General features: G+C 43.0%; 1 protein-coding gene across 1 annotated transcript in view; it reads right to left on the minus strand.

The window, feature by feature from the left end:
- LOC139537500 (protein transport protein Sec31A-like) overlaps positions 1-24,293 on the minus strand; it is a 37,919-nt gene that overhangs the window by 11,032 nt on the left and 2,594 nt on the right. Inside the window, exons 2-12 of the mRNA XM_071338893.1 lie at positions 23,045-23,141; positions 20,775-20,953; positions 19,734-19,860; positions 18,458-18,603; positions 15,008-15,181; positions 14,674-14,910; positions 14,326-14,424; positions 7,837-7,942; positions 5,302-5,616; positions 4,351-4,386; positions 2,964-3,016 (exon numbers count right to left, since the gene is read on the minus strand). Coding sequence (XP_071194994.1) covers positions 2,964-3,016; positions 4,351-4,386; positions 5,302-5,616; positions 7,837-7,942; positions 14,326-14,424; positions 14,674-14,910; positions 15,008-15,181; positions 18,458-18,603; positions 19,734-19,860; positions 20,775-20,953; positions 23,045-23,141 — 1,569 coding nt within the window. The remainder of the gene's footprint in view (positions 1-2,963; positions 3,017-4,350; positions 4,387-5,301; positions 5,617-7,836; positions 7,943-14,325; positions 14,425-14,673; positions 14,911-15,007; positions 15,182-18,457; positions 18,604-19,733; positions 19,861-20,774; positions 20,954-23,044; positions 23,142-24,293) is intronic.

Below are 24,293 nucleotides of genomic sequence, written 5' to 3' on the forward strand. Positions count from 1 at the left end.
CAGAGAGTGGCAGTGGTGTGGAGAGGGGAGGGGGGTCAATGCAAATAGTCTGGGTAGCCATTTGACTAGAAGTTCATGAGTCTTATGGCTTGGAGGTAGAAGCTGTTTAGAAGAATCTATTAGCAAACGTAGGCATGACATGCTAGACGCTGACACTACACATCCAAGTATAAATAATGAAAAACAAGCATTGTAATTTTGAATTCCGTAAAGTGAGTGTGGAAGAGGTGAAATAATAATTATTGTCTATCAACAATGACACGCCACCGGGGTCTGACAACTTAGATGGAAAATTACTGAGGATAATAGCGGACAATATTGCCACTCCTATTAGCCTTATCTTCAAATTAAGCTTACTAGAATGTGTGTACCCCCAGGCTTGGAGGGAAGCAAAAGTCATTTCGCTACCTAAGAATAGTAAAGCCCCCTTTACTGGCTCAAATAGCTGACCAATCAGCTGGCTCAAATAGCCTGTTATCAACCCTTTGTAAACCTTTGGAAAAAATGGTGTTTGACCAGATACAATGTTATTTTAATGTAAACAAATTGACAACATACTTTCAGCACACTTATAGGGAAGGACATTGAACAAGCACGACACTTGACTGATGATTGGCACAGAGAAATTAATGATAAAATGATTGTGGGAGCTGTTTTGTTAGACTTCAGTGCGGCATTTAACATTATCGATCATAGACTGCTAATGGAAAACCTATGTAATATTGCTTTTCTCCTATGTTGTGGATAAAGAGTTACCTGTCTAACAGAACACAGAGGGTGTTATTTAATGGAAGCCTCTCAAACATAATCCAGGTAGAATCAGGAATTCCCCAGGGCAGCTGTCTAGGCCCCTTTTAAAATTATTTAGTAATGACATGCCACTGGCTTTGAGTAAAGCTAGTGTGTCTATGTATGCGGATGACTCAACACTATACACGTCAGCTACTACAGCGAGTGAAATCACTGCAGTTAGTTTCAGAATGGATGGCAAGGAATAAGTAAGTCCTAAATATTAAAACTAAAAGCATTGTATTTGGGACAAACCATTCACTAAACCTCAACTAAATCTTGTAATAAATCATGTGGAATTGAGCAAGTTGAGGTGACTAAACTGCTTGGAGTAACCCTGTATTCGAAACTGTCATGGTCAAAACATGTTGATACAACAGTAGCTAAGATGGGGAGAAGTCTGTCCATAATAAAGCGTTACTCTGCCTTTTTAACAACACTATCAACAAGGCAGCTCCTACAGGCTCTAGTTTTGTCACACCTGTAATCAGGTGCCACAAAGACACCTTGGAAAATTACAATTGGCTCAGAACAGAGAAGCACGGCTGGCCCTTACATGTACACAGAGGGCTGACATTAATTATATGTATGTCAATCTCTCATGGCTCAAAGTGGAGGAGAAATTGACTTTATCACTACTTTTTTTTGGTAAGAAGTGTTGACATGCTGGATGCTCCGAGCTGTCTGTTTAATCTACTAGCACACAGCTCAGACACCCATGCATACCCCACAAGACATGCCACCAGAGGTCTCTTCACAATCCCCAAGTCCAGAACAGACTATGGGAGGCGCACAGTACTACATAGAGCCATGGCTACATGGAACTCTATTCCACATCAGGTAACTGATACAATCAGTAGAATCCGGTCGGGGGGAAAAACTGACAAAAATACACCTTATGGAACAGCGGGACTGTGAAGAGACACACACACACAGGCACACATACACATAAGACACGCACTCTACACACGTACGTATTGTAGATATGTGTTAATGTATTGTGAAAAGTGTTTTGAAATGTAATGTCAAGTAATATTTTAAATTGTATAGAACTTCCTTAATGTTTCTGGACCCCAGGAAGCGTAGCTGCTGCCCTGGCAGGAACTAATGGGGGTCCATAATGAATACAATACAGTTGTCAAGCTGGCTGGTGGACCATTCTGGATACACACAGGAAACTTTTGAGATTGAAAAACCCAGCAGCGTTGAAGTTCTTAAAAAAAGAAAAGAAACTTGTATTCTTTTTTTTCTCTCCCCAATTTCGTGGTATCCAATTGGTAGTAGTTACAGTCTTGTCTCATCGCTGCAACTACCGTACGGACTCGGGAGAGGCGAAGGTCAAGAGCCATGCGTCCTCCGAAACACAACCTAACCAAGCCGCACTGCTTCTTGACACAATGCCCAACCAACCCGGAAGCCAGCCGCACCAATGTGTCGGAGGAAACACCATACACCTGGCAACCTGGTCAGCGTGCACTGCGCCCGGCCCGACACAGGAGTCGCTAGTGCGCGATGAGACAAGGATATCCCTGCCGGCCAAACCCTCCCCAACCCGGACGACGCTGGGCCAATTGTGCACCGGTTGCGGCAGGCTGCGACAGAGCCTGGGCTCGAATCCAGAATCTCTGGTGGCACATGATGCACCACCCGGGAGGCCTACAAACTATAGTTTTGGCAAGTCGGTTGGTACATCTACTTTGTGCATGACACAAGTAATTTTTCCAATAATTGTTTACAGACAGATTATTTCACTTATAATTCACTGCGATGCAGTGCCTTAGACCACTGCGCCATCCGGGAGGCCATGTGTACACAATCCATGTCTCAATTGTTTCAAGGCTTAAAAACCTTCTTTAACCTGTCTCTCCTCACTCATTCATCTCCTCATTCATCTCCACTGAAGTGGATTTAACATCAAGAAGGGATCATAGCTTTCACCTGCATAGTCTATATCATGGAAAGAGTTGTGTACACTCAGTGTGTGTGTGTATGTATGTATGTATGTATGTATGTATGTATGTATGTATGTATGTATGTATGTATGTATGTATGTATGTATGTATGTATGCATGCATGTATAATCCCCTGCTCCTGTGTCCTGGAGAACTATAGACCCAGGGTCAGTGACCACAGCATGATACTGTATGTGTTAGTGGTTGTGTGATAGGTCTCACCTTCTTCGGCACTCTGCTCAGGGTAGGAGGGTCGTTCCAGCCGTTCTGAGGGCCTGTGGAGAAGCAGAAAGAAACTCATCACTCACTCATCTCCTCACTACTGGGTGCCACTTTCTCTAGCTTGGCAAGAGACAACCACAGTTAGACTGGCACCCAGTCTACTCACAGCACAACACTGGAATGATTCGGGCATAGAGAACGAGACTTGTAAGAGCTGTTTTTCACAAGCGGGTATGAAGAGGGATATTGAATATTTCATATAACGATTTCTTGGTAGCATGGATAGGCAAAAATATTATCGTTGCTTTGATTGCTTATTTTAAAATTACTTAAATAGATTATCTGGTAATTCTGTACACTTTTTGCCAGTAGTTCTGAATGTAGCGCTCACGAACCAAAAGTGGTCCCAGAATATGTGCAGATATGTGCACCATGTCATTGCGCTCTCCCTCTCTGCTGTGTGTGCGTCTTGCTAGCTGTCACTCAAATGGTGAGGGGCTGAAGCTCATTGGCTTAAACTCGAATTGCTAGAGGGCTGGCCCATGTGGGGATAAATGTAGCGAAAATGCCGCCGCAGTTTCCAAGGAACAGTCACTTTCAAACTAGGGATTTCGTGGCTGAGGTAAAACAGTAATTCTGCTCATAGATTATGCATATATGAAATACACATTGACACATTCAGCCCAAAGCGGGAGGTTTAAAAAAAATACTTACTAATCACCAAAGTTGAAGCAAGCGATATATCTCATAGTGCAAGACAACAAGCAACGGCGGCTGGTCTGTATGGCTAATTTTATTTACATTTCAGTAAATTACCAAAACAGTTTTAATTTAGGCTAAATGTATTAGTATTTGACCAGTGTAGCCTGGGCTTACCCCTAAATGTAATCATCATGATCCTCCTACCTGTCATTTTCCTCAGGATATTGCCTGCCCTAGACAGCCAAGCAAAGCTCTGAGTCATCCAAAATGGACTCAAATATATCACCAACCCAATCATTGCTACTTGCGCTCCTGCCCAGACCACCACACATCGGAGCCGACCAACTGACACTCATACCCATGTTAACCTCTTGATCAACAGCATCATGGCAGTTATGATTATTGTCCTGGGTACTTCCGGTCTGTGACAGACCGGATTATGTGATAGCTCCCGTTAAAATCAGCTGGTTAAAAAAAAAATAGAATTTGGTTCTTTGATTAAATATGAATCTATAAAACAGAAGCGGAAATGCAACTAACATGGTGTTGGTCATGAGGAATATTGGCAAGCGCTTTTGACGGTTTTGATTACATTGATTAGTATGATCTGGTCAGGCCCGGTGGCAGACATTTCCGGGCAGTAATTATATAAGGTAGCAGAGCAGAGCTGTCTATTTAAATTCACCTTCCATGAAACAGGTACTGTCTGGATTATATCCTTCTGTGAATGAAACAAATACACTCTACAACATTTCCCAGAACCAACAGGGCACGTGAGAGAACAGGAATATGATAATGACAATGATAGCTAGGGAACTACTAATAGTACACTCAACATTTAAATTAGTCATTTAGCAGACACTCTTATCCAGAGTGACTTACATGAGCATTTAGGGTTAAGTGCCTTGCTCAAGGGCACATCGACAGATTTTTCACCTCGGGATTCGAATCAGTGACCTTTCGGTTACTGGACCAACGCTCTTACCTGCTAGGCTACCTGCCACACTTCCCACAAATGTGTTGTTGTTACTGTACCTGTAAATGTTTACACCTAATAAAGTTCCATTTCCTTTAACAAGATGCTAATGCTAATAACATCGCACACTTCGGTTACCCCAGAAGGCCAGACAGGGCCATGTTAATAAGTATCAGCCATATTTCAGAGGAGTAACAGTGTGTCAGTTGACAAACGCTTCCTCCACCCAGGGATAGAGGTGTGAGAGAGGCTTGGAACAACAGCAGCTGTTGACTGTCTGAAGGCTGTCTGCACTGTGCTCACTAAGCAGATAGATAGCACACACACTGACTCCTGCCTCCCTATGGCCTTATATTTGGACACTGTCTACGCAGCTGTCTGTCACTTACGCAATTTTAAGACCAGTTCCATATGGAGTCCTAGCTTCCTATGGTGGTCTCTAACCCTATACATGACATTTGGTTGGCCATTTAAACTGAAATATGGCTTTGTTCCAATATCCACACTAGCATAGCACTCTAGAATACAGGTCCAATACATGTTTTTTTTCTAAAGGGCTATTGTGACATTGGAACAGATCCAGTGACACCTCTGAGTACTGGCATGTTGTAGATGATTGGTGGATGGCGAGAGGGGCAGAGCCACGATCAGGCTGCGTACCTGACGATCCGGTTGGTGGAGGAGGCAGCATGTACGAGGCAGGCGACCCCGGCCCGCCATGTTGGAAAAACGCTCCAGAGGACAGTGGAGGAGAGAAGGAGGAAGTAGGAGAGAAATGAGGATGAGAAGGAGGAGCGGAAGACAGAGGCTGGCCCATGGTAGGAGGCTGGTAGAGGGGTTGTTGAGTGTACTGGGGCATGAACCCTGGAGCTGGGGCTTGAGGTGAGAAGGGAGGAGGAGGAGCAGAGTACTGAAGAGGTGAATAGATAGCTGGGCCACCAGTGCCAGGGTTGTACTGGCTGGCGGGAGGGAAGGCTGGGGTTCACAGGAGAGAGAACAGCATGCATTAGTCACAGAGTTACATTAAAGACTTTAACAGTGCTCACTGTGGGTCTTTAACAAAAGTAACATGCATTCTAATTTCTAGCAGTTCAGGAAATGTGAAATGGAAGCATTTTTCTCTGTTAATAATTACAATATATGGTAACATTACAGAAAAATGCTTCAAATTAGTTCAAAAGTACAGTTGTTGCCAAAGATATATGGGCACCCTTGCAACTTTTTCAGGTAACTCACAATTTCCCCCAAAATAAGTTGAAATTGACCTAAGTATTTGGTCTCCACAATTCTTTATTTCACTGTCAATATTACAGAACCTTTGATTTTGATTCAGAACTTAATATATCCATTTAAATCTAAAAAATAAACAGATGGCATTGACTAAATTAATATTTGGTAGCACAGCCTTTGGTCAAAATAACTGCAATCAAGCGCTTCCTATAGCCATTAATGAGCTTCCTGCACCTCTGTACTGGCAGTTTGGTCCACTCCTCTTGTGCAAACAGCTCCAATTCTCCCAGATTTGAAGGGTGTCTTCTCCCAACTGTTGTTTTCAGATCTCTCCACAAGTTTTCAATGGGATTTAGATCTGGACTCATTGCTGGCCACTTCAGAACAGTCCAGCATTTTATCTTGAACCATTCCTGGGTGCTTTTTGAAGTGTGTTTGGGGACATTGTCCTGCTGGAAGACCCATGACCTTCAACGGAGACCCAGCTTTCTGACACTGGGTCCGACATTGCGCGCCAATGCCTTGGTATTCTCCTGATTCATGATGCCATGCACACGTTCAAGGTACCCAGTGCCAGAGGCAGAAAACCAAAACATCACTGAACCTCCTCCATGTTTGCCTTCAGGGAAGGTATTATTTTCTTTGAAGGCTTACATTTTGTTTTCTGTAAACATAGAGATGGTGTGCTTTACCAAAAAGCTATAATTTGGTCTCATCTGTCCATTCCCAGAAGGATTTTGGCATGTTCAGGTGTGTTTTGGCAAATTGCAGTCAGGCTTTCTTATGTCTCTCTCTCAGCAGTGGGACTGGGACTCCTACCATATAACCCCATTTCATTGAGTTGGTGACAGATGGTGCAAGTTGAACTGTCATACCTTGTGTCTGCAGGTCAGCTTGAATCCGTGTGGCAGTTGATCGAGATGTTTTCTCCACCATTCGAACAATCCTTCGCTGTAATCTTCCATCAAGTTCTCTCTTGTGGCCACACCCAGTGAGGTTGGCTACAGTGGTATGGGCCTTAAACATCTTGATACCATTACGTACGGTGGAAACAGGAACATCAAGGTCTCTGGTGATGGAGCCTTCAGATTGTCCATGCTTGGATACAATCTTGTGTCTGACCACAGATAATTATCAGATTATTCTCTGGTTTTCTTTCTTTTCTCCATGCTCATTGAGGTACACACAGTGACACAAAACAGGAGAATGAGTCCTTTTCTCTATTCAAACTAGTTGATTTTTATATTGCAGGCACAAGCAACTCACCACAGGTGGGTTCAATTCCAAAGTAAAAGAGAATTACCTGCTTGGAAATCAAATTATTTCTAACTACTTCTAGAAGGTGCCAATAATATTGTCGGGGCCATTTTAGGATTTCTTTGTGGAATAACCTAAGAGTTAGTATATTATTCAGATTTTTTTGTTTTGTTCAATTGCAAAACAAAGACATACGTATGTGGATACCAAAATGTGTTTGAATTTCAACAGTTTTCTGAAAAAAATTTTGGGGGCCATGACTATGTCGAATTTTATAGAGAGAGACTATCAGGCATGAAAAATGTGTCAATCAGAATGGAACATCGTGCATAGTGATAGTTAACAGCCAAACGTTAAGGTTTAGATAAATCGCCAAAGAAAGGCTCAAGGCTGATTAGCAAAGAACATTCCAAAGAGAACACTAGGAAAGCAAACATTCAACAGAAAATGCTTGGTTTAAATTTAGAAAACAGGGCATTGAAAATAGTGTCTCCAACTGTATTCCAAGTCAGACTAATTGTATTTAGAATACCCAAGTCTAGCGCCTGTATGTGCCAGGCCACGATTAGCTCGAGCCTATTAAATGTATACTCCAAATGTGTTGGTGGCAGCATACACACTTATAGGTGTTCAGTGTGCCATTTTCCTTCTACACGAAGAAGAGAGCACCTATCACCTGGAAGTGGTTGTGATGTTTGAGACACTTACACTGGTACTGATGTGAGAACATGGGGGGGTATGCGGCGGCCGAGGAGGCTGGGGGGGCAGCTGACCCAGGGGGAGGCGTCCCATACATGGGGGGTGTCGGCTCAGCCTGAAATGATAGACAGAACAGACACAGGAGATGACATCACAGACTCGGGGGCTACATTCCAAATGGCAGCCTCTGCCCTAAAGTACACTATTATTGACAAGAGCCTTATTCCCTGGCCTATAAAGTGCATCATAAAGGGAATAGTGGGGATGTGCATCTTTCCCTTTCAAGACAATTCGATACGTATCTAGATACATGGTCTCCGATAAGATACAAGAACGATTTGTTTAAGTTTGAAACGTTTCGGTGCGATTCAATTTCATTAGAGGAAGTAATCGATAAGATTTGGTTCGATGCACTAACAGTTGTTGCTTAAACACATCCATTTTACATTTAAATTAAAATCTGCTGCTGATGGAGCTCATGAGCTGAACCTCTGAGCTGGATCTGTCTGAGCTGACTTGTGTGTTTGAATTATGTATGTCTGTCTATGGTGTGTCTGTGTATATTCACTATATATACACAAAAGTATGTAGACACCCCTTCAAATTAGTGGATTCTGCTATTTCAGCCACATCAGTTGCTGACAAGTGTATAAAATCGAGCAAAGCCATGCAATTTCCATAGACAAACACTGGCAGTAGAATGGGCTTACTGAAGAGAACGTGGCACCGTCATAGAATGCCATCTTTCAAACAAGTCAGTTCGTCAAATTTCTGCTCTGCTAGAGCTGACCCAGTCAACTGTAGGTGCTGTTATTGTGAAGTGGAAACGTCTAGGAGCAACAACGGCTCAGCCTCGAAGTGGTAGGCCACACGAGCTCACAGAACGGGACCGCCGAGTGCTGAAGCCCTTAGCGCATAAAAATTGTCTGTCCTCTGTTGTAACACTCACTACCGAGTTCCAAACTGTCTCTGGAAGCAACATCAGCACAATAACTGTTTGTCGGGAGCTTCATGGAATGGGTGTCCATGGCCGGGCAGCTGCACACAAGCCTAAGATCACTATGTGAGATGCCAAGCGTTGGCTGGAGTGGTGTGAAGCTCGCGGCCATTGGACTCTGGAGCAGTAGAAACGTGTTCTTTGGAGTGATGAATCATGCTTCACCATCTGGCAGTCCGACGGACAAATCTAGGTTTGGCGGATGCCAGGAGAACGCTATCGGCCCGAATGCATAGTGCCAACTGTAAAGTTTGGTGGAGGAATTATGTTCTGGGGCTGTTTTTCATGGTTCGGGCTAGACCCTTTAGTGCCAGTGAAGGGAAATCTTAACGCTACGCATTCTAGATGATTCTGCGATTCCAACTTTGTGACAACAGTTTGGGGAAGGCCTTTTCCTGTTTCAGCATGACAATGCCCCCATGCACAAAGCGAGGTCCATACAGAAATGGTTTGTCGAGATCAGTGTGGAAGAACTTGACTGGCCTGCACAGAGCCCTGACCTCAACCCCATCGAACACCTTTGGGATGAACTGGAACGCCGACTGTGAGCCAGACCTAATCGCCCAACGTCAGTGCTCGTCCTCACTAATGCTTGTGGCTGAATGGAAGCAAGTCCACGCAGCAATGTTCCAACATCTAGTGGAAAGCCTTCCCAGAAGAGTGGAGGCTGTTATAGCAGCAAAGGGGGGACCAACTCCATATTAATGCCCATGATTTTGGAATAAGATGTTTGACAAGCAGTTGTCCACATACTATTGGTCATGTAGTGTATGTCTATGGTGTATGCACTATAGGCACCTGACCTGAGCCATAAGGGAAACTGGGCTTCTACCACCCCACTATCAGTTAGATTAGGCTATTTTGAAAACTGTTGCAGGTGTGTGTGTGTGTGTTGAGATCACTGCAGCAGGCAGCTTAGTCCCCTATTGGCTGAGTCACATGAGTGAGAGAGGAGACAGAGCAGCATGCGCGCACGTCATGACTTTTTACCGGTTGTAGGTAGGCTATTTAGATTGTCATTATGGAGACACATTATGGAGACACATTCTCTCTTGCAACATATTCAAATTCCTTTAGGTCACAGCTCGCAAGAACAATTATTTTGATAATAAACAAATTTTGCTTCTAACATTGTTACAGGTTACATCGATAACATTATGGGAAAAGGGTTTATTGTATAAATGTGGGAACTCCTCTCTTGCTGCAAAACAAATCCTGGGCTAGTTCAGGCCTTTAGGGAGGGTTTAGAAAGGTCATTGGTTAAGTGATTTTTACTAGACCTAGCAACCCTGCTGGAGTGAGCTTCTCTTCTTCTCCCGCTTCGACCATGCAGTGTACCTCGCAAAAGTTTGCTCTCCTCGTTATGAAATTATCAACTTTACTCTGTATATCTAAAAATGACCATACACACTGATTGATTCAAGCAAAAATACTGAAATAAAATCTAATGTAAGCCTCGATCAGCATGTAGCCTACCTACAGCCAGATGAGTGGTAGCTTAAAATACTATTTTCAACAACGCATTTGATAAAAAATAACCTAACAAATAACATTGGTTGTCACTCAACTAATAAAGCCTAATATTGTGCAAGCCATTTTACAAATATTTAAATGCTGAATGTGACACGCAGATGTGCCAGATCAGGAATGTGTGATCAGTTTGACTAGGCTACTGATATTGCCTGGGGTTGCTCAACATGCCTTGACTTGTAGCTCAATGACTGTCAACATAATTACATGCTTAGTTCGACACTGAAGGAGAGGACGTAGTTGTCACAAAATATGAGGAATGTTTTCGTAACGGTTGAATCGGGTTTCTGAAGGACTTATGCTTAATTTGGATCGGTTGCATTGGCCTCTGAATCATGGACCGATGCATATCAGTGAATCCTTACGTAATCCCAATTTGAGACGTTCCCTCTCCTCTGTCTTAAAGGGCAATTCCACCACTTTTCAACCTCATATTCATTACCTCCAGCAACATACCAGAGTATACATGTGTGAAAACTGCACGTTTCTACATTTTGTAGTAAAAAATATATAAAGTTAAAAAGTTATACCCAATGACAACAAAAGTTAAAATATATATTTTCAAACACAGATTCGCGGTGACATGTCGAGCAAGACAATACCGTTTTTTACTTCGCATTTTTAAATGTAAAAAATAAAATATTTTCAACCACAGATCATAGAAACATGCTGATATGTCACATATGTAGACACAGGTATGGTGCTGGAGATGATGAATATGAAGTTGAAAGTGGTGGAATTGACCTTTAAAGGGATACTTTGGGATTTTGGCAATGAGGCCTTTGCGCTATAAATGGAGCCCTAATTTAACTTGTTTCACAATATAAGTACATGGGTGTCTGGATTGATGACAAGTTGTCCTTTTGTAACGCATATAAAAAATCTGACTAAGAAGCCAAGATAGTTTTTTTAATATCGAAATAAATCGTGCCTTAGTATTAAAAATAGGAGAAAGACTGTTCAAACAACGCTTCTCCCTGTATTGGATTTTGGTGATAGTGTTTACATGCATGCGGCAACCTTGGTTTTAAAACCCTTGGACACAGTCGACCATTCAGCAATACGTTTTATCACAGGGGACAATTTTAGAACTCATCATTGTAGTCTGTATAAAATGTGGGATGGATCTCTCTGTCTGTAAGAAGAGCGCTGCATTCTCTTTAATGTATTTACAAAGCAATCTTACATAAACTCTCTCTATAAACTCCCTGTAACATCATTAATTAAGATAATCATAAGTTACCAAACCCGTTCACAGGAATGGATAACACTAGTGATCCCTCCAGTCTACACAGATTTGGGAAAATCTGGGAACAACCTCTAACACACATATATAATAATATAGAATAATATAGAATTATTATTTTTAAACATTTTTACCTTTATTTGACTAGGCAAGTCAGTTATGAACAAATTCTTATTTACAATGACGACCTACACCGGTCAAACCCGGGCGATGCTGGGCCAATTATGCGCCGCCCTGTGGGACTCCCAATCACAGCCGGATGTGATACAGCCTGGATTCGAACTAGGGACTGTAGTGACACTTCTTTCAATGAGATGCAGTGCCTTCTTCCTGCGCCACTCAGGAGCCCAATATGACTATGGTGAAGTAGATAAAGGGCTTCATTGGCAAAATCCCGAAGTTTCCCTTCAAGACAACTAGATAGACATACATAATAGTGTCATACAAGAGAGCTCAGTCAGAAGTTTACATACACTATACACTGTGCCTTTAAACAGCTTGGAAAATTCTAGAAAAGGATGTCATGGCTTTAGAAGCTTCTGATAAATTATGTCAATTAGCCTGAGTCAATTGGAGGTGTACCTGTGGATGTATTTCAAGGCCTACCTTCAAACTCATTGCCTCTTTGCTTGACATCATGGCAAAATCAAAAGAAATCAGCCAAAAATTGTAGACCTCCACAAGTCTGGTTCATCATTGGGAGCAATTTCCAAACGTGTGAAGGTACCACGTTCATCTGTACAAACAATAGTACACAAGTATAAACACCATGGGACCACGCAGCCATCATACCGCTCAGGAAGGAGACGCGTTCTGTCTCCTAGAGATGAACGTACTTTGGTGCGAAAAGTGCAAATCAATCCCAGAACAACAGCGAAGGACCTTGTGAAGATGCTGGAGGAAACAGGTACAAAAGTATCTATATCCACAGTAAAACGAGTCCTATATCAACATAACCTGAAAGGCCGCTCAGCAAGGAAGAAGCCACTGCTCCAAAACCGCCATAAAAAAGCCACACTACAGTTTGCAACTGCACATGGGGACAAAGATCGTACTTTTTGGAGAAATGTCCTCTGGTCTGATGAAACAAGAATAGAAATGTTTGGCCATAATGACCATGGTTATGTTTGGTGGAAAAAGGAGGGAGGCTTGCAAGCCGAAGAACACCATCCCAACATGAAGCCCGGGGTTGGCAGCATCATGTTGTGGGGTTGCTTTGTTGCAGGAGGGACTGGTGCACTTCACAAAATAGATGGCATTATGAGGATGGAAAATGATGTGGATATATTGAAGCAACATCTCAAGACATCAGTCAGGAAGTTAAAGCTTTGTCGTAAATGGGTCTTCCAAATGGACAATGACCCCAAGCATACTTCCAAAGTTGTGGAAAAATGGCTTAAGGACAACAAAGTCAAGGTATTTTAATGGCCATCACAAAGCCCTGACCTCAATCCCATAGAAAATTTGTGGGCAGAACTGAAAAAGCATGTGCGAGCAAGGAGGCCTACAAACCTGACTCAGTTACACCAGCTCTGTCAGGAGGAATGGGCCAAAATTCACTAAACTTATTGTGGGAAGCTTGTAGAAGGCTACCTGAAGCGTTTGACCCAAGTTCAACAATTTAAAGGCAATGCTACCAAATACTAATTGAGTGTATGTAAACTTCTGACCCACTGGGAATGTGATGAAAGAAATAAAAGATTAAATCTATTATTCTGACATTTCACATTCTTAAAATAAAGTGGTGATCCTAACTGACCTAAAACAGGGAATTTTTACTGGGATTAAATGTCAGGAATTGTGAAAAACTGAGTTTAAATGTATTTTGCTAAGGTGTATGTAAACTTCTGACTTCAACTGTATCAGGTGCACCACACTGACATGACAAACCACACATGTATCCAGGGTGGGTTGGGGTATCAACAGGGTGACATGCATACTACTGCAGCTACAATAAGTGACCAGCTGGGGGGGGGGGGGGGGGGCTGTGACTGTGGAGGTACAGGGTCTGGTAGAGAGAGAGACTAGGGGGGCATTTTTGAAGTAGTGGTGGTGTTGGGGTCAGTCAGTGACCTTAATAAGGTCGGGGTGTAGAGCAGGGGACATGCAGACTAATGCAGCACCTAAGGGAGGAACGCTAGCAATTAAATGGAGCTCAGTGAGCATTAGCTGGCATGTCCATGGTGAGGGCAGGGGGTCAGGGGTGAGAGGTCAGGGGTACATGGCTGTGCATGGTATTTGTGCTAAGTCTAGTTGTACCACAATAGCAAGAGGAGCGCTTGAAACAGAAGAGAGTAGTAACATATTGATCCCATACTGGAACCAGTCTAGAAAAAGCCCCTCAGTAATAATACCACTGGAAATCAATTTATTGGTTTCATATCAGTATTAATCCCAGTTGAATCAATGTAATCAATCAATTCATTTTCATCCAGTATGGGACTAGTCAACCAGAGAAAACATCAAAGATATCAAAGAGACATATAAACATCCAGGAAAAAGAGTTAGGGAGGAAAGCCACTGGCACTAATAACTATGGCAGCTAGCAAAGCAAGGCAAATATTTGAACAACATTTGTGCGTTTACGTCTCTGTTAGAATTAGAGTTTAGAGTTCGCCAAGATTGTGGCAAACTGAACACAAGCCAAAAAAGTTTACGCAAAGTTGCTAGTGTGGTACAGATGTGTATGGTCACAGCCATAGTGAGAGCTAGTGTGTGTGTGTACCTTGGGCTCTGTGGTGGCAGGGCCTAGAGAAGGAGGGACACTGGGGAGAGCTGTGGGAGTTTGGTTACTCCAGGAGGTCACTGTAGAGGCAGACCTCACCTGGAGAACACACACACAGCAATGATGACCAAACAACAGAGGAGCCACAACAGAAACCACAGCCCATAAACACCATCAGTCAGCGGCCGCCGGCGTCACAACGAAGAAACAAGACCCAGAAGTTGGGATAACAGGGGATCCAGGCAGGCAGTCACAAGCCAGGTCACCCAGACAAGTGCTGACTATGTTAGTACTGAGAGGATCATCAACCACTTAGGGACTAGTGATGTTGCTGTCACTGTCACTTACCGGCTGGTAAAACTGGTGTGTTGCGAGGGCAGCGACGGGTACACGGGCTGGTGCTGGAGCGGGCAGCACCATAGGAGGCTGGGCAGGGGTGAAGAGCTGCCTGGACTGGGCATCGGTGGGCTGGGGGGCGAAGAAGGGGGTTGGGGGTTGGGGCTGGCCCTGGGCTGCTGGGGCTGTAGCTAGAGCCTGTTGGCCCAGAGCTCTGCTGAGACGGTCACGCAGCTGCTGCACCGCAACCTGGAAGTAGAGAAAATATTGTAGAATTAGAATCAGTAGAATGGACATTACATTCTAAGGCAGATTGTGGGGCAAATGGATTGTGTGCATCATTGACCTGCTCTGTGTTCTGTGGCAGGTATGCGATGGCGGTGGTGAGGCTGCCCTGGGAGGCCAGCAGGCTGGCATACTGACTCATCTTCTCCCCCAGTAGAAGCCCCACAGCAGAGGGACCAGACTCCTGGGTCTGCTCTACCGCCTTGCGGAGCACCACCACCTTCTCTACCAAGTCCTAAAGAAATGCACATAGTATATAGTGTTAGATGGACACACACACACCACCATGTCTTGAGACACACAATCTGAAGCCTGCACCCGACCCTAACCAGAAAATATAGAAAATGCGCTAGAGGCTACTGTCAGACGGCAGAGCGATTTGTTGACAGGGGGTGCAGGATTGTTTTTGCCTGATTTAGATATGTTTCTACTTGTAACTTCCAACATTTTGGTAGACTGTTAGTCAACTTGTCTATAATTAGATACATGTAGCTTCTCTTCTGTCATTATACACCGAGTGTACAAAACATTAGGAACACCTGCTCTTTCCATGACAGACTGACCAGGTGAAAGCTATGATCCCTTATTGATGCCACCTGTTAAATTCACTTCAAATCAGTGATGATGAAGGAGAGGAGGCAGGTTAAAGAAGGATTTTTAAGCCTTGAGACATGGATTGTGTATGTGTGCCATTCAGAGGGTGAATGGGCAAGAGAACGAGGTATGGTAGTAGGTGCCAGGCACACCAGTTTGAGTGTGTCAAGAAGGGCTACGCTGCTGGGTTGACGCACAACAGTTTCCCATGTGTAACAAGAATGGTCCACCACCCAAAGGACATCCAGCCAACTTGACAACTGAGGGAAGCATTGTAGTCAACATGGGCCAACATCCCTGTGGAATGCTTTCGACACCTTGTAGTCCATGCCCTGACAAATTGAGGCTGTTCTGAGGACAAAAAGGGAGTGCATCTCAATATTAGGAAGGTGTTCCTAATGATTTGTTCACTCAGTGCATGTTGCCATAGAAGACTAAATAAACTCTTGCTCACCAGAATGTCATAAATTGATAGAATACAATTTTTAAATCTAGTTGACGTCAGTAAAGTTCTCTCATCTCTGCTTTCATGGAGCAAAGACGTTTAGGGACCGGGGAGAAAATGCAATAACTCTAAAAAAACTGGAAAGATTTTCTGTGCAAACTGTCCAAATGATATCAGTTTGAACATTTGTAGGGAAAACGTAAGCTGTTAAAATGACCCAACATGTTTTTGATAAGATTTCAGTTCAGCTTAGATGCAAAGCCTATTTTATGTGGTTGATATGCTATCAGCTTTTATGACACTGATAAAAATAGCAGACAGTATCCAACTGCGCATTAGCATTGTAAATATATCTAAATCATGAGCATTGTAAATATATCTAAATCATGAGCATTGTAAATATATCTAAATCATGAGCATTCTAAATATATCTAAATCATGAGCATTCTAAATATATCTAAATCATGAGCATTCTAAATATATCTAAATCATTAGCATTCTAAATATATCTAAATCATTAGCATTCTCTGAAGATCCTGAAACACAGACATCAGTCAGAATCCAAATTTCAGTTTCTATTTAACCCATCTGAACAGTAGGCTACAGTTCCCTTGACATGAATAGGCCTATTTAAAGTCCCCTCACAATGATCACACATAACATTGCCAGCGCTACTACCATCCTCTTTTACCATTTCACCTAATCTTTCCCAAACATCACTTTTCTGTTCCTCCCTTTCGCAGATTTTCTCTTATTGTATTCAACTCCTGAGATTGTCCTTTTTGCCTCTGTGGATCGACGTTAACCTTTTCTGCCCATTCCCAAAAGCATTTAGGCCATTTGGTGTGTGGACAGTTCAGTTAGGCCCTAAAGATAAGGCTTACGCACTAATGCCAGATAACCTAAACTAATGAAAGAAAAACCTCATTGTAGCCTAGAGTGCATTCGGAAAGTATTCAGACCCCTTGACTTTTCCCACATTGTTACAGCCTTATTCCAAAATGGATTAAATCTGTTTTTAATCTAAACACAATACCCCATAATGACAAAGCAAAACGTATATATATATATTTTTTTATACTTGCAAATTTATTTTAAAAAATGTAATAAAAATATTAACATATGTATTCAGACCCTTTACTCAGTACTTAGTTGAAGCATCTTTGGAAGCGATTACAGCCTAGCGTCTTCTTGGTTATGACGCTACAAGTATGGCACACCTGTATTTGGGGAGTTTCTCCCATTCTTCTCTGCAGATCCTCTGAAGCTCTGTCAGGTGGGATGGGGAGCGTCGCTACACAGCTATTTTCAGGTCTCTCCAGATATGTTCAATCGGGTTAAAGTCCGGGCTCTGACTGGGCCACTCAAGGACATTTAGACACTTGTCCTGAAGACACTCCTGCATTGTCTTGGCTGTGTGCTTAGGGTCGTTGTCCTGTTGGAAGATGAACCTTCGTCCCAGTCTGAGGTCCTGAGCACTTTGGAGCAGGTTTTCATCAAGGATCTCTCTGTACTTTACTCCGTTCATCTTTCCCTCAATCCTGTCCCTGCCAATAAAAAACATCCCCACAGCATGATACCACCTCGACCATGTTTCACCATAGTGATGGTGCCAGGTATCCTCCAGACGTGACGCTTGGCATTCTGGACAAAGATTTCATTCTTGGTTTCATCATACCAGCGAATCTTGTTTCTCATGGACAGTCATTTAGGTGCCTTTTGGCAAACTCCAAGTGGGCTGTCATGTGCCATTTACTGAGGAGTGGCTTCCATCTGGCCACTCTACCATAAAGGCCTGATTGGTCGAGTGCTCTAGGAAGAGTCTTGGTGGTTCCAAACTTCTTCCATTTAAGAATGATGGAGGCCACTGTGTTCTTGGGGACCTTCAATGCTGCAGAAATGTTTTGGTACCCTTCCCCAGATCTGTGCCGAGACACAATCCTGTCTTGGAGCTCTATGGACAATTCCTTCAACCTCATGGCTTGGTTTTTGCTCTGACATGCACTGTCAACTGTGGGACCGTATATAGACAGGTGCCTGTGTCCAATCAAATGAATTTACCACAGGTGGATGCCAATCAAGTTATAGAAACATCTCAAGGATGAAACAGGAAACAGGATGCACCTGAGCTCAATTTTGAGTCTCATAGCAAAGGGTTTGAATACTTATGTAAATGTCTAAAAACCTGTTTTTGCTTTGTTATTATGGGGTACTGTGTGTAGATTGATAATGATTTTTATTTAATCCATTTTAGAATAAGGCTGTAACGTAACAAAATGTGGAAAAAGGGAAGGGGTCTGAATACTTTCTGAATGCACTATAAATTGCACAAGAATTATATATTTCTGGATTTTTTAAAAGTTATTGTTTTCTCTTTATTCAACCCACCTGCCCGAATAATTAATGACCTGCCCTGATATAACCCACAGTCACCGCGGGTTATGAGTCAATCCGGGCATCACACACACACACCTGCAGAGACAGAGGGCAGTGTCTGTCCTGTGCTCTGGTCCAGCAGGACACCAGTTTCTCCAAGTTCCCAGCACAGATGTAACACAGACAGGCTTGAGCCTGCAGCGTGTTGTCCTCCACAGCCTCCAGTCTGCAGCCCAGCAGGTCTACACAGACAGCAGCACAGTTACGTACACATTATCATCACACACAGCCCAGCAGGTCTACACAGACAGCAGCACAGTTACGTACACATTATCATCACACACAGACCAACAGGTCAACACAGACAGCAGCACATGTATGTATACTGTGAGAGAAATTACAAAATGATGTTATAATACTGTTATAATACTGTTATTGCATCAAATGGTTGTTTTATGCGACAGAATAGAGGGTTGTTATATCTCTATTGTGTCTGTGTGAACTGGAAGCGGGGGGCTTAATGCTGACAGAAGATTTACGACGCTTTGGGTGATAAACCTAACAAGACCACATTCCATAGCATGAGTTGGTGTTTCTGTTCTATAAAGGTACCAGGGAGAGATGGCTTGGGGCCAGACCCTGGTCTCTACACAATGAGAACAATCTTTATAGCAGATACTGTCTGATGTGAATTATTAGTATCTTTCATACAAATCTTAACCTTGTGACCTATTCCACACATCTGTTGTTTGTCATGTAGCCTGAAGTGGGTGCATCTTGGCTATAAAATACCTTTGTACCTTTGTCTCTGGGCTCTCAACCAATCACCTAAGAGTGATTAATCGACCAGCCATCATTATCGGAGAGTACTCAATCGATTCACTTTATATGTGTGTGTTGTATTGACCTGCTCCCTTACTAATAAGTTAAGTGAATCAAGATTTAGTTTAAGTATGACTCTGACTTGTGTGATAAGTTTGTCTCCTCATTTGATAGTAAATAAATTAACCACCACAACACATTACCATCACACAAAGATCAAAAGGTCCAGACAGCAGCACAGTTATGTACACATTACCATCACACACACAGACCAACAGGTCCACACAACACCACACAGACCAACAGGTTGGAAACAGAAAGAGAAAAGTTCAGTAAACGAAAGGTCGCTGGTTTGAATCTCCAAGCCGACTAGGTTAAAAACCAAGGCACTTAACCCTAATTGCTCATATAAGTCGCTCTGGATATGAACATCAGCTAAATTATTCAAATGTTTAAAAAAATGATGAAAGGGCTAGAGAGAAAGAGACCCAGCGAGGGAAAGAGTGAAAGAGAGAACCAGTGGGGAGAGAGTGAAAGTGCCAGTTCCTACCACACAGAGAGGAGAACTCATCAGGCTGGGCGTAGGTCATGACTGCAGCCAGAGCCTCCTTCCAGTTCTGCAGCTCACAGGTCTGCAGCACATCACGCCAGTCCCTCATCACCACTGCACTGATCAGCTGCAAATCAATAACCAATTATCAATATGACAATACACCTCCCTCTGCCAGTTCCTCAACACCCCCACTGATCAGCTGCAAATCAATAACCAATTATCAATATGACAATACACCTCCCTCTGCCAGTTCCTCAACACCCCCACTGATCAGCTGAAGAAGGATATGTTGTCAATAATCAATGAGTAGAACAGTAGCCAATACCATGAATCAACAACTACCTGATCACATGGCCGTGGCACTGACTGACCTCATCATGATAGAGGTACTCTTGTGATGGGAGAGGCTATACGGACACGCCCAAAATTCATGACGTATGTCGCAAGTTAAGTGGAGACGAACGGATTCGGTTCAATCAGCTCAGTCAGTCGTCCTGATGAGCCCTCCCAAGATAGATAGTTTAGGTTTGCGGCTAGAAACTTCAGAGAGAATTTAAAACTGGTCTGCCGAAGTTGGAGGTGTTCAGAATCATTCTGTTTATACTGAACTACAAAAGCAATAAATGTGCTTTAGCTGGCTGTCACCTTGGCCTGACATTAGCTACACTATCTAGCTACTTCCCTCTAAGTTACTGCAAGACAGAAGTCCTCGGCAAGCAGGACCCGGGAGCGAAGGATATTGCACGGTGCTGTTGTGTTGCCGGCTTGCAATGCAAACTCTCCCCATTGAGCAGTAGATTATCACGGTGACATCCAGATGGCTACTATTAATATTACAAGTTATTTCTCCTGAAGGCTGCTATCCTATTAAAAATATAATTGAGTATGGAGCAAAATTTTCCACATTAGCTACCACCAGCGACATGGGATACAGTTTCCCTGTGAAGCAACTGCTGCCCAGTGTGAAGCACCTCGCTACAACACCGTTGCATTGGTCATTCACACCAGCATGTCACGTTATGTTACTGTGTTAGTTACCTTGGTGATCTTGCTGGGAGTCTTGGTGAAGTACTTCCTCTGTGTTTTCTCCAGAAGCTCCGCCCCTCCAGCGATGGCCAAGATGATGCTGTCGGCCATTCGGTTGTCATGGAGACAGAGTTCCACGGCGCCCTCGAAGTCCCCGGTCAGCAGGGCCTGGGTGATCAGGCCGTCCATGCCTGACCGGACAAACCAACAACCCACAACAAAAGCACATCGTCAACTTAAACTGTGAACAATCAAAATAGAGATTCAGATTAGAGGTTGACCGATTAAATCGGAATGGCCGATTAATTAGGGCCGATTTCAAGTTTTCATAACAATCGGAAATCGGTATTTTTGGACACCAATTTGGCGGTGTCCAAAAATCCCCGAGCTGACAAGGTAAAAATCTGTCGTTCTGCCCCTGAACAAGGCAGTTAACCCACCGTTCCTAGGCCGTCATTGAAAATAAGAATGTGTTCTTAACTGACTTGCCTAGTTAAATAAAGATTAAATAAAAGTGTAAAAAAAAAAAGTGTCCACCTTTATTTAACAAGGCAAGTCAGTTAAGAACACATTCTTATTTTCAATGACAGCCTAGGAACAGTGGGTTAACTGCCTTGTTCAGGGGCAGAACAACAGATTTTTACCTTGTCAGCTCGGGGATTCAATCTTGCAACCTTACAGTTAACTAGTCCAACACTCTAACCACCTGCCTTACATTGCACTCCACGAGGAGCCTGCCTGTTATGCGAATGCAGTAAGAAGCCAAGGTAAGTTGCTAGCTAGCATTAAACTTATCTTATAAAAAACAATCAATCAATCATAATCACTAGTTAACTACACATGGTTTATGATATTACTAGTTTATCTAGCGTGTCCTGCGTTGCATATAATCGATGCAGTGCGCATTCGCGAAAAAGGACTGTCGTTGTCCAACTTCGCCAAACGGGGGATGATTTAACAAAAGCGCATTTGCGGAAAAAAAGCACAATGGTTGCACGACTGTACCTAACCATAAACATCAATGCCTTTCTTAAAATCAATACACAGAAGTATATATTTTTATATATTGCATATTTAGCTAAAAGAAATCCAGGTTAGTAGGCAATATTAACCAGGTGAAATTGCGTCACTTCTCTTGCGTTCATTGCACGCAGAGTCAGGGTATACGCAACAGTTTGGGCCGCCTGGCTCGTTGCGAACTAATTTGCCAGAATTGTACATAATTATGACATAACATTGAAGGTTGTGCAATGTAACAGGGATATTTAGACTTATGAATGCCACCCGTTAGATAAAATATGGAACGGTTCCGTATTTCACTGAAAGAATAAACGTTTTGTTTTCGAGATGATAGTTTCCGGATTCTACCATATTAATGATCTATGGCTCATATTTCTGTGTGTTATTATGTTATAATTAAGTCTATGATTTGATAGAGCAGTCTGACTGAGCGATGGTAGGCACCAGCATGCTCGTAAGCAATCATTCAAACGGCACTTTTGTGCGTTTTGCCAGCAGCTCTTCGTTGTGCTTCAAGCATTGCGCTGTTTAGACTTCAAGCCTATCAACTCCCGAGATTAGGCTGGTGTAACCGATGTGAAATGGCTAGCTAGTTAGCGGGGTGCGCGCTAATAGCTTTTCAAACGTCACTCGCTCTGAGACTTGGAGTAGTTGTTCCCCTTGCTCTGCATGGGTAACGCTGCTTCGAGGGTGGCTGTTGTCGATATGTTCCTGGTTCGAGCCCAGGTAGGAGCGAGGAGAGGGACGGAAGCTATACTGTTACACTGGCGATACTAAAGTGCCTATAAGAACATTCAATAGTAAAAGGTATATGAAATACAAATCGTATAGAGAGAAATAGTCCTATAATTCCTATAATAACTACAACCTAAAACTTCTTACCTGGGAATATTGAAGACTCATGTTAAAAGGAACCACCAGCTTTCATATGTTCTCATGTTCTGAGCAAGGAACTTAAACGTTAGCTTTCTTACATGGCACATATTGCACTTTTACTTTCTTCTCCAACACTTTGTTTTTGCATTATTTAAACCAAATTGAACATGTTTCATTATTTATTTGAGTCTAAATTGATTTTATTGATGTATTATATTAAGTTAAAATAAGTGTTCATTCAGTATTGTTGTAATTGTCATTATTACAAATAAAAAATAAAAGAAATGGGCCAATTAATCGGTATCGGCTTTTTTTGGTCCTCCAATAATCAGTATCGGCGTTGAAAAATCATAATCGGTCAACCTCTAATTCAGATGGATCTTTACCTTGACTGACACCGAGGTTAACGCCCTCTTGGACTGGAGCTGGTTCTGGTGCTTCCTCAGGGAGGCTGGCCTCTGCTTCCACTGGTGCTGCCTCCTCCTGACAAACCAGAGAGGGAGTTTATTCATGTGTTTTTGACCGAGAGCAGGACCTTCACTGGAGTAGGAGTACAATTCCAACTGCTGTGCAAATCATGTCAATGGGAGATATACAGCGCAACAACTCAAACACAAGTTATTCCATACCACTATATACAGTCTTGGCCAAAAGTTTTGAGAATGACACAAATATTAATTTTCACAAAGTTTGCTGCTTCAATGTCTTTAGATATTTTTGTCAGATGTTACTATGGAATACTGAAGTATAATTACAAGCATTTCATAAGTGTCAAAGGCTTTTATTGACAATTACATGAAGTTGATGTAAAGAGTCAATATTTGTAGTGTTGACCCTTCTTTTTCAAGACCTCTGCAATCTGCCCTGGCATGCTGTCAATTAACTTCTGGGCCACATCCTGACTGATGGCAGCCCATTCTTGCATAATCAATGCTTGGAGTTTGTCAGAATTTATGGGTTTTTGTTTGTCCATCCGCCTCTTGAGGAATGACCACAAGTTCTCAATGGGATTAAGGTCTGTGGAGTTTCCTGGCCTTGGACCCAAAATATCGATATTTTGTTCCCCGAGCTACTTAGTTATCACTTTTGCCTGATGGCAAGGTGCTCCATCATGCTGGAAAAGGCATTGTTCGTCACCAAACTGTTCCTGGATGGTTGGGAGAAGTTGCTCTCGGAGGATGTGTTGGTACCATTCTTTATTCATGGCTGTGATCTTACGCAAAATTGTGAGTGGGCCCATTCCCTTGACTGAGAAGCAACCCCACACATGAATGGTCTCAGGATGCTTTACTGTTGGCATGACACAGGACTGATGGTAGCGCTCACCTTGTCTTCTCCGGACAAGCTTTTTTCCGGATGCCCCAAACAATCGGAAAGGGGATTCATCAGAGAAAATGACTTTACCCCAGTCCTCAGCAGTCCAATCCCTGTACCGTTTGCAGAATATCAGTCTGTCCCTGATGTTTTTCCTGGAGAGAAGTGGCTTCTTTGCTGCCCTTCTTGACACCGAGCCATCCTCCAAAAGTCCTCGCCTCACTGTGCGTGCAGATGCACTCACAACTGCCTGCTGCCATTCCTGAGCAAGTTCTGTACTGGTGGTGCCCCGATCCCGCAGCTGAATCAACTTGAGACGGT

The sequence above is a fragment of the Salvelinus alpinus genome, chromosome 1 (genome assembly GCF_045679555.1).
Source record: "Salvelinus alpinus chromosome 1, SLU_Salpinus.1, whole genome shotgun sequence".
Classification (NCBI taxonomy): domain Eukaryota; kingdom Metazoa; phylum Chordata; class Actinopteri; order Salmoniformes; family Salmonidae; genus Salvelinus; species Salvelinus alpinus.